This window comes from Lolium perenne, chromosome 7 (genome assembly GCF_019359855.2).
Source record: "Lolium perenne isolate Kyuss_39 chromosome 7, Kyuss_2.0, whole genome shotgun sequence".
Taxonomy (NCBI): domain Eukaryota; kingdom Viridiplantae; phylum Streptophyta; class Magnoliopsida; order Poales; family Poaceae; genus Lolium; species Lolium perenne.
Window position 1 is genome coordinate 308,790,814 of NC_067250.2, and position 11,649 is coordinate 308,802,462.

Sequence of the window (11,649 nt, forward strand, 5' to 3'; positions counted from 1 at the left end):
GGCCCGACGAAACGTCCGCTTGACGCGAGCGGACACTTTCCGTGTCAGCCGAGCGTCCGCCAGAGACGCATCCCAGGCGCATATTTGGGCCAGGTTTGCGTCTCCGCGGACGGTCCGGTCACTTTGCGTCGCCCCGCTGGAGGTGGTGCTAGACGCATTTTCGATCACGGCGGACGAAAACGGTCGCTCAGCGTCCGTTTGCGTCGCGCCGCTGGAGATGCCCTAAGTAGAAGAAGTGTTCGCCATTTCTGGGATGTGCAAGCCTGCTTCTGGGAATGAGAAATCTTCTGGTAATTTAGTTAGGAGAAATGCTTCTGGCAGCGTATGTTAATGCATTGTAGCTACCCTGGGGACTGCTATTTGTGGTGTCATGTTGGCATTTCGTTTGGCTGATCTTGATTGTTTTGACCTGCCTTGCAGATTGAGTAATATCATTTGACTAATGTATTCTTCCCGATCACATAAAAGTGGCATCGGAAGCAATAAATACACTACCAAATTATCAGCTTAGCCAAGTGTAAAAAATATACAAATATAATTGTGTATACTACCTGTTGACATAAAGACAGCCAAAAACAATATTCCTTGCTTAACTTCCTGCTCTCCTTGATGTAGATTAGATGCAAGGTATTACCCTGAACTCGATAAACTTGCCTGAAACATACTTTTATTACAAACTGTGGAAACTTAAGCAGCCCTACATGGTAGCTGTTCTCTCCCATCAACTTCTCAAAGAAAACAAGACTACTCCGTGTTTCCTGTTCCTGGGGATAACGCAAAAGGACAATCAAACTGTGGAAACTTAAGCAGCCCTACATGGTAGCTGTTCTCTCCCATCAACTTCTCAAAGAAAACAAGACTACTCCGTGTTTCCTGTTCCTGGGGATAACGCAAAAGGACAATCTCTTCTTGGTGCTACTTGATTGTGAGATCCCTGATAAAATATGGAGTTGCATAAGTTTTGCTTCCAAGAAATGTTCCAAAGGTGCACAGACGATCCTTTCTCCACCCATTATCTTGCTACTGTGAAATCGTTGACGGTGTTTCGCTTCTTTTTACGCCGTAAGCAATGTAATTTATACTAATATCATCAGACAGAGACCACCCTTGAGTAAACGGATTATAGACAAACCCTGACATTTCTTCTACCTGGAGAGAAGATGTCAAGCTATAAGTAAAATAAACTGGCAGCAAAATCATCATGTGGCAGTGATTAGTAGTTTACAGAGATCGAGGCTCTTTGCAGCGCTAGGACTAGCTCCTCTGGGGTGACTAGTTTGGACCACTCATGCGTGCCTATAGGAAGCTGTAAAAGTACAAAGAAAATAATTTAGAGTACAGTGTCATATTTGATGCTCATTCAGCGGAGCATCATGTTAAGTTCGAATTAGCATATGTTGAAACAGCATGTTGGTAATTGTGCAGATGAGCATATAGCATATGAGTGTTTCGTCGGAGGATCTGAGTTGTTACTGAATTCTAGTGTTATAACCCAGTAAACACAGCTGACTACCTGATCAATATATCCCTATGCATTTATTTATCTGTCACCTGTGCAACCTGGCATAGTCATGAACTCAACATAAGACCGCACTTCCAACCAGTATGTACCGAAAGACATGTTAGAGAGGATAGACATTTCAATTTTTACCATGAATTCAACGACCGATTTCCTTTCACAAAACTTATGTACCTGATAAATTCAATGACCTATTTTGTTTGGATCGAGATTACTCATGACATTAGCAAAAGTGCTAAGAGCTTACAATCAACAGATGAGTCAAGATTTCACTAAGCTAACCACCATGGAATGCCATATTTCTCCAACATAATACACTGCCGAGAAAGTGAATCAATCTTCGATAGGAAATGAAATAAATAAAATATAAGATGGACAATTGGACTAACCAATCTGAGAATATATTCAGCACCAATGATGGCAGTCGCATATGCTCTCATTGACCGATTAATGGTAGAAAGAACAGTGGCGCCATTGGGAACTGTCAAGGCCGATAGAGATTTGCAGAACTCCAGAGGATTATCAACGTGCTCAATCACCTGCACGCAAATTAAGATAATTCATATTTATGATCCACTACATTAGTTTTCGTCAAGAAAGCTACACATGCAACAGGCTAAAATCTGCACTGACTGGTGGGAACATAGCTATCACAACGAGCTTATATGGTGTGTTACGATATTCTGTTATAAATTATGCGAGTTCTCCAGATATTTCTCACTTGATGACTTGTTTTCGTTGGACACAGATGCACACAGAGGCAGAATAGATTAATGAACTTCTTCTGGCTTGATTGTTTGGATGGTGTGGGTAGCTCTCCTCTTTATTTAGATGCCACTAATCAATACAGTCCTAACTAGCCTAATGATGTCTTTATTTGAGTGGCTAGAGCCATCTTCCCCTCCCAACGCGACTCTAACAGAAGCTATGTGCAAAACAAATACATATTAATCAAATCATTTTCCAATACCATTTGAGGGTAAAAAAAAGGATCCCACATCAATAATAACCAAAACACCTCACGATACACTATCCTATGAAAAATAAGCTATGGATGCACTCTATTCTTGATCAAACACCTTCTCTGGAGAACAACATGGATGTAAGACGGGATGAAAAAAGTCCATACCTCAAGGGAAATTACAGCATCAAATTGCCTGTTCTCTTTTACCAAATCCTCTGCATATGAACAATAATACACATATGTTATGCTGTCTTCAGCCATAAGAAATAGCAGGGATAATCACTTGTATATGTAAATTTAACCTCGACTCTTTGCTCAAAAAAAAATTAACCTCAACTAGTTTAAATTTGAAAGATGCTGATGTTCCTTTACAGTCCAGTTAATTGTTGAGAGTAAAATATATTTAATCAAGATAGCAAATGTTTTAACTACATAGTGAAGCAACATTACCAGCTGTTGTGCAGCAATACTCAATGGAAGCAGTTGTTGGATCAGATGCCTGCGAAGGCAAGAACCAAAAACTGTTGGCTAAAAATACAATAAATTCATCATTTCTCTGGCAATTCCTGCATTACAAAATCATGACCAATCGATGCACTTGTAGGGGAATTTAATGTCTACATGAGTAAATGACTAAAGGTTGATGAAAAGAACAAGGAATTATCAGTCCCCAGAAGCTTAATATGGATGCATACTGATCATGTTCTAATACCAATATACCATCAGGCAACGTATGAGTCAGACCGTATATTAGCATTATATGTTTCGTAGGCATCAGCAGTAAGCTAATAAAACTTAGCAGTATACATTTCTTGTCTAAATCTAAGTAATAATTGGCATGAAGATGAGTAATACATACGGCATGAATATGTGCAATCTTTATATTCTCGTCACCAGCATCAATCCCAGTAACTGTAGCTCCCATTCGAGCAAGAGGCTGTCACCCAACACCAAGAATCCAAAAAAAAAACATATATTTTATTCGTCGGTTCAATCACACATAAAAAGAGAACAGATGTTAGTCCTGATTGCACTGTAACACCACAAGGAAATTGATCTAAGACAAAAACTGACTATTTCAAACCAACTAGTTATGGCATGTCTGGACTACAGATGCACTAACTCTACATTAATAAGCTGACTCAAATATAGGCAAAGGAACACAGTGAAGAGCTTGGATAGTTCAATGTTTCTTTATAGGCTATAGAGACTATAAGTTGAAATGCTGGAAGATGGTTATAGATGTGAACACGAATTTCCACTCTAAAAGATCAAAGTGGGTACACTGTACAATGTGACACCTCATATAAAAAAGAATATGATAAGTAAGAGGCCAATTACTACATGTCCAGTATCCATTTCTATACCAGAGAACCTGACTTAGTTCTCCCTTTCACACAGATGTAAGACCCTCAAGATATATTTATTATTTCGTATGTTAAACAACAGAAGGTTTTCTTAAAATGATTGGTTGTTAAAGCTTGATACCTCTGAGAGAATGCCACCTCCACATCCGACATCGATAAGTTTAAGACCTTCAAGTGGCTTAGCTGAATATGGATCCCTCCTGGAAGAGTGAACTTTAGGGGGGAAGAACTAGAGCAAATGTGGAACCCTTAGGGACCACTTAGGCCAAATATAGCAAAAGGTAACAATATTGATCACGAGAACTGAGGAATGGTAAATGATCAGAATACGGAATAAAGATGGCTGCAATTAGCTATCCAATAGCTGCTTGCTCTTCAGGAAAAGAAAAACTAAAAAACACCATAGCAATGCTCCATAGAAAATAAAATGCAGGATACAGTAAACGTACCTGAAATGTCTACAGAGTGTGGAGCGGATAAAAGATAGCCGTGCTGGATTCATCAAGTGCAATGGTTTGAATGGACCTTGAGAATCCCACCTATTTATAACAGAAACAGTGCCATCAGTCATCACCAGTAAGCAATCATATGCAAAGCAAAAAAACATGTTGTGCCCTTTATTTTGCGCATCTTAAAACATATACATACTACTACGAAGTGTTGCACACAGTAGCCCATACACTGCAAAGAGCATGATAGGCGAATACTTCTACAAAGAACAGGGAGGATATGATACAAATACCCAATAGACAGATTTGGTTTTGATAACCATTGGTCATCAACGAAAAAGACAACTAAGTAGGCATTCTCCATGCACAGTAGCCCATACACCAAACTACTTTTTGCGCACTTCCCTTAACATATCTAATACAGAAATGCATGCCAATTCACGGGAATGTTTCAACAAACTACACTAGATGTTGCAACTTATCCCATCAGAACTGGTATCTAATTCTGAAGTCCTCTATGCCCACACATCCCCTATGCCCACTGTTCATCACTGTGAGTTGTGGTAGACCTACTTCCGAAAGAGGGAACGTCACGTCGCTCATCGAATCCAAAAATGGGCACAGAAAATTCGCATATATTCGGAGAGTGGTGTTTTGGCATATGGGAGCATATGCTCCCTTTATTTTAAAATGCACGTTACACACATTTTAAAATTTCAAAAAATAATGAAACGAAAAATTGGCACGTACATCTTCACTTCCTACATGCTCACAAAGTCGTTTCGTGAAAAATCGACTTGTCGTGTAGCGTGTGTAAAAAGACAAAATTCAATGCTAAAAATAAGCCTTTTCAGAAAATATTTTTTTCTTTTTTACATAGACCATAAAATATATTGGTTCCTCACGTAACTTGACGAACCCAAGTATATCATGGAGATGTACATGTAGAATTTTTTGCCAATTTTCTTTTTGACATTTCGATATATAATTTTTTTGTGGAGGGAGAATATGCACCCGGGAGCCGAATTGAATTTCTAATATATTTCGGGTTTACTCTGTTCCAAAACATTATAAGCAAGAAATCAGCAAAAGGGGGGCCTGGTCAAGCCTGGGAGGGAGGGGACGGATCTCACCAGGTCTCGGCGATGGAGGCGAATTTGGCCACCTCAGCGGGGTTCAGCGACGAGGTGGAGGATCCTCCGCCCCCGTGCCGCGACGGGCCTTGAGGCGGGGACGGGGGAGGCGGCGGGAGCGACGAGGAGGATGCGGACGCGGCGGCGGAAGCACAGCGACGCCATTGGGCGTGCGGAGACGGGAGTAGAGGGTCCGGGAGGCGCGCGCCGCGGAGGGGAGCCGTGGACGAGGCGAGGGCTCGGCGGAGCGACGGAGCGACGCGGTGGAGCATCTTTTGCTTTGCTAGCTCCGGTCAGGGATTGCCAGCGGAGCCGGAGGCGACACGGTGGTGGACTTTTTTCTTTTTTTGAACAGAGGATGCCTGCCAAGAGACTGCAAACTGTTATGTAAACGGTGAGTAGAGGATTAACACTAAGGACCCTAAAGAAAAGAAACATTACAGTCAAATCCTCACACTTTGCAAACAAGATGTTAAACATGTAGGAAAAAAACAATCAAGTATGTCGTCTTCACCGCAGCTCCTCGAAGACCTCAAAGCGCAGCACCTGAGACTGTACCACTTGCAGCTGGCGGACTTGAACAGAGGATGTCTTGTATCTTTTTTTTTTGAACAAGATTTCTCTTGTATCCATGTGTTGATTGTAACCACATACAATCATTATCCTGCAATATCTGGTTGTTCCCCCATCTCTGTGATTGGGTTGTGACAAACATAGTCAAGGCCAACGAACAAAACGCTATAGCTATATCGACGCCCTCGTATCACACACACCAAAAATAATCATCCCTAATACTCCCTCCGTCCCACCAAACTTATCTGAGATTTGCTAAAATTTAAATGTGTCTATATATTTTTAGTGTCTAGATACATTTAAATTTAAACAAATTTTAGATAACTTTCGTGAGACGGAGGGAGTACATTCACGCCATGAGCAAAGCGCTGGATTCATTCTCATCCCATTGCCGGAGCGACTGCACTCCAATCCCCCGCCCATGGCATCATGAGGCAACTAACAAGGCATACCCGTACAGACAATCTTCAAGCATTTGCATCAAATTGTTTAAAGTCGGACCACAAATCAAGGAAAATCAATTTATAAAACATTCAAGGAAACATTTGAAGTAGTTCATACAGAACCATATAAATAAACCATTTATTTGTCACTTACTCATCCATATTTACCCTTACCAAGTACCACCGGCGCGACGCGAGAAAGACCGCTCGCTGTCGCTGCTCCGGCCCCGGCGACTCGCGAAGCTGCAGCCGGCGATCTATCGATTGGGTGGATGGCTGGCTGGCTGGCTGGCTAGGTAGGTAGGTCAGGGTGGCAGAATGGAAGGCGCAATTGGGACGGAGTGCAGCGTGGGGAAGGCGGCCGGCGGCTGGCTGGGGAGGGCTCGTCGTCGGCGGGGGGAAACCCTAGCGCCGGGCGATTCCAATTTTGGGGCAGACAGGTTTGGGGGAAAAAGGGGGAGCAGCGATTGCGATTTGAGAGGGACTCGACTAGGGATGTAAATGGTACGGATAATTTCCGCTCCGAATCCGCATCCGTATCCGTTTTTGAGGATATGGTATGCATTTTTAGAAATCCGCCGGATATGGATACGGATGCGGATAGTGATCAAGAGGATATCCGGCGAATACGGTAGAGGATATGGTATTGATACTATCCGACGGATAAGGATTATCCGCCATTTTTTGCGGATTATCCGAGATCCACAAAGAGGATAATCCGAGAAAATTAGCCCAACCCTAAATATTGAGACAATATAGTTAGTTCATCAGCCAAAATATGTATGCTATTAGGACGCAATTTGCTTTGTTGTACGAATACGTATGTACATTTAACTATAGTCTATAATTACAAACGTATTTTACATAAAAAAACATACTTTTATTTTTTATGTGTATATTTTCTTAATAATCCGCTTCCGATCCGAGTCCGGTCCGAATCCGCTCCATATCCGTAATCCGATATAATCCGCATCCGAATCCGCATCCGACCATTATCCGCTCCGATCCGAATCCGTTACAAAAATATGGTAAAGGATATGGTAAGAGCAATATCCGATCCGATCCGATCCGTTTACATCCCTAGACTCGACTCCGGAGCCGCCCGAGATCCATACGGAGATGATCCGACCGTTGACGTGTGCCTGGGCTGGGCCCAGCGGCGCGTGCGGGGCCCGGCCCGTCTCTGCCGACGCGGCGGGTGGGTCGTACGCCGAACGATTTTTTGCAACAAAGTCTCCAAAGTTTCAATTCTCTACGCATATATAAATAATGAAAATCCCGAAGGTTAGTTCATGCTCATAATCAGAGAAATAATCCATGATAAATCTATTTAAGACGAGCAAGCTTATTCACGTTGAACCTAGGAAATGAGTCTTTTGAGTCAAGATAAGAGGAGTTCTTAAGCATGCAACTCCGAAGATACTCATTAAAGTGAAGGTCAAAATTGGTGATAACAGAGTCTATACTACTAGTAGTACTCCGTAATATAGAAGGTGTCCACATTGTAAGAATAATCAAAAGTGATTTGGGGTCCTCCCCTTTTCTTGATTTCCCCAACGTTGTTACAATTTCATCCATACTCAGGGATTGTGATGTCGTTTTCTGCGCAAATTAACATATTTCAAGACGGGGTCTCAACCGGCATTTCTAACCAAGGACATTGACTGAACCATACAATTATAATATTAGATAAATAGAATATGCAAAGCCAAAGTAGAAAAAAAAAACATAATCCATTGCATAACTACAGTTGGATTTTGCTACCCATAAGCTGCCAAAAATAATCTATTACATATGTTGAGTGCATCTTGCTTTGGCGGCGGTTTTGATATGAATAGTCATAATAATATAAAGTGTCAATATGATATACACCCCGCCCGAGTACACTTGGCTGTGGTGGTATTCTAGAAAGTCAGATGACAAGCACCCACTGTTTATTTAGATTAATTGGTGGGTTTTAAGTGAATAGCGACCGAAAATCCAAAACAAAATATCACCTCAAACAAATGACCATTTATATGCTAGTCAACCAGAGAATCTTCTCCTTTACAAAACAAGAGTACCTTCTGCAGAAAAATAGTGTCATGCTCACGGCGTAGAGTTTCCACGGTTTTCTTTCGTTGTTCAGTGCATGTGCCCTTTTTTCCTTTGGCATACGCAAAATTGATGGTGAAATTATTCGAATCACTCACAGTTGACATTATTTGATCATTCAAAATCTCGCTTCTGTATTTGAATTTAAAATGATAGATTTATATTCTTGTGACCTAACTTAATATCATATATGATTATTGTGACTAAATGGAGTTCTGTATGGGTACCAGCATGGATTTAATGAAAGAGAGACAATCATCATATTTGGGTATTTAAGTGGACATGCACTCAAGATTACGTAAAATGAAGAATTTTTCTGCACGAAAGCTTTTCATTTTATCGAGATAAACCAAATTTATTTTGGGACAATCGCAATCAAACTAACGGGAAAATTATTCATATCACCCATCGTGTTTGCGTATTTTAATGGACACGATTTTAGTAATCTAACAAAACCTAACGAGTACCAACTTACGCCCTCATATTTGAGACCCCTGTGCAATGAGCTTATATGCTCTGATCAACCCTATAAAACAAAAAACACAATAAAAATCGATACATTCTGATGACTACATGTATATAATTAGAAAGGTGATTAAATATAAGGTAATTGTTTAGATTAACATGTTTCAAGCAAAATCGCGGCTCATCAGATCAATAATATTCCCTTTAATCATGGCTCCGCTCTCGGGTAGCACTAATGACCTCCATCAATGGATGTACTAGGAAACAGCAGATGAGCGTCAATGGATGTACCGCAGGTGATGATAGTTTCAACCCCTACTGCAAAATGTCTATGTGACATGGATGTAGGGATACAACGCCGGAGCCTAGATATGACGTTAATGATAATAACTACTATATTAAACCTTAACAACAATGTTTTTTCACAATTTTCAGGATTTTTTTTACCCTACCTAGTGTGCTTCCACGTGTCATTTGCTGTTAAATTCAGCCTCCGTGTGTATTTCGGGGGACACGTTACTATTTCTCAATATTTTTTGTCCTCTCAGTTCTTCCTTTCCTGTGTGTTCTCAGGTGGGTGCAGTAATTGTTTGTTACTGTGCTGCTGACACCGGTTGGGCCCCGCCTGGGAGGTCGACAGGTGCGGCCACCGCTTGACCGCTTTTCTGGCCGCGCTTCTCTTCCCTTTTATTTTTTTCCTACCTTATTTCTCTTCCGCTCCTCTTTCCTTTCGTTCTCAGCTCTGCCTCCGAGTGCTCCGTCTGATGCATTTTGCCTCCAATGGCGAGGGAATCGGCGTGCGGATCGGCGCGCCCGCCGTACCCTAGCAGTCCTGCTGTCTTTGCTACTGGAAAGTTTGCTCCAGGACCGTCGGCCGCTGGTCCTCCGCACGTCGCTGCTCCGGCTCGCGGCCGTCGGCGGATCGGTGCTACTTTTTCCGGCTGCACCCGCGGCGTTCGTGCGCCACACGGCCGGGGCCCTCCTCATTCAGCATTTGCGGATGTCGCTGAGTCCACTGCCAGCGTTCATGTGCCCCGCCGCCGGGCAGTTCTCAACAACCATCTGTGGATGCGCCTGAGTCCACTGATGGATGTCGGCCTGTTGTTGTCGGTCGATCTGTTGTCCACTGTCCCCTCCTGCGGTGGCCACTGCCTTGCCTGGTACTTTTTGTTACTTTGCTAGGCTAACTTTGGCTCCTTCTTCCTCTGTTGATTTATTTGCTCTTTTCTTCTGTCTAAATTGTTTGTTTGTTCTTCTGATCCTGCGGTGGAATGTCCTGTACAAGGATTCAACGCGGGCTCTGGCACCTTTCCACAGATGGAAGACGCAGTTGTCTCGCTATGGAGATCCGATCTCATCATCTCCTCCGCGTCGGCGCGTATCGGCCGCTAGAGGTAGTGCAGGTTCGGCGAGTTCGCGAGCGGCGTCGTCCTCTGCGGCTGGGGGCGTCGGCAATCTGCTATGGATTCAGGCCGGTCCTTACTGCCCGGCATGATGCACTTCTTCTTCTGCTGCAGCCGGAGGGGATTCTCTTCTTCCCCTGCCGTTTGCTTGATTAGACTCCCTCTATCCAAAGAAAGGTCTTGCCCACCACATGTTCGTTCGAATGAATCAACAAATTTGGCATGTATATTTGCCCAGTGAATTTATGTTTGCCCCATGTCTCTTAGTTGAAGTTTTTGTTTTGTTACAGCCTTGCAGGTTTTCTCCTAGCATCTGGCAGTAACTCGGTATATCTTGTCCTTGTGACAGAATTGTCGCCGAAGATCAACTTCGCATCACTTCGCTAGAAAGTCATTGGAGGTGGTTGATTTTAATTAGGTTTGTATGCTGGATAGATTAATGCTATTTTTTTTATTTCGGGTGTGGTTTTATGGATTGCGACATGTACAGAAAACTTTGCACTCAAATATTTATTAAAAAATAGTTTCCTATTCTGATATACTACAATCTTGTGGTGACTATTGATTTACACTAGATGTCGAGCTGCCATTTAGTATCAGTTATCTATATGGTGTCATGGTTTCTTGCATGCCTTCTTACTTGCACACAATGAGGGAAGAATCATGGTTGTTTTAGATGTATTTTGCATAGGACATGAATGTCATATTTGTTGTCAACAAGATCCCTTCACATGTTCCCACTAGGATCTTTCATCCCCCTAGGAGCCCCAGCCACTGTAGCATTGGATAGTAGCTAAGGTAATAAGGAATTGTAATTCAGATTCCAGGATCAAATTCTAGACAGCTCATATATGTGATCTCAGAAAGTTAATATCATGTATATGCCTATGACAGTCACATCAACGGGCTGATTTTAGTACAATACTGATGTGTAAATCGGGACTAATGCACCTAAATCAATTTAATATTTTGTAGATTGTACTGTTAATGTGTCGGCACAAGCTTTCTCCAATTTCCTGGGCACAATTGCTTCAAACGAATTTTATTTAGCCCTTTGGTCGTATGGTTGAGATTACAGTAGCCAGTCTCATATCTTTACCTCAGTTAGTTTAATTTTGCCAGATAGCAATCAAATCTTGTTTACCTTTAGTGTTCACATATGAGTTCTGTTTTTCTAATCTGAAATGACATCTCCCGCATATTAAAAATTTGATGACTTCCTTTTGCAGTCTACTGATT

The 11,649-nt window shown here is 42.1% G+C and overlaps 1 protein-coding gene across 8 annotated transcripts; it reads right to left on the bottom strand.

Moving 5' to 3' along the window:
- Nucleotides 1–507: 507 nt before the first annotated feature.
- LOC127311806 (ubiquinone biosynthesis O-methyltransferase, mitochondrial) lies at nucleotides 508–6,942 on the bottom strand. 8 transcript variants are annotated; one of them, XM_051342263.2, is made up of 10 exons: nucleotides 6,623–6,941; nucleotides 5,433–5,794; nucleotides 4,300–4,389; nucleotides 3,972–4,050; nucleotides 3,343–3,420; nucleotides 2,934–2,982; nucleotides 2,649–2,698; nucleotides 1,909–2,058; nucleotides 1,226–1,306; nucleotides 508–1,149 (listed from the first exon to the last, which is right to left on the bottom strand). In XM_051342263.2, the coding sequence occupies exons 2-10, from the start codon at nucleotides 5,702–5,704 to the stop codon at nucleotides 1,021–1,023; spliced, it is 978 nt and encodes a 325-aa protein (XP_051198223.1). In that variant the 5' UTR covers nucleotides 5,705–5,794; nucleotides 6,623–6,941; the 3' UTR covers nucleotides 508–1,020. The 8 variants fall into 8 exon arrangements, with proteins under 8 accessions (XP_051198223.1, XP_071680789.1, XP_071680790.1 ...); XM_071824688.1 differs by having other exon boundaries at nucleotides 5,433–5,805; XM_071824689.1 differs by having other exon boundaries at nucleotides 6,603–6,941.
- Between the last annotated feature and the right edge of the window lie 4,707 nt (nucleotides 6,943–11,649).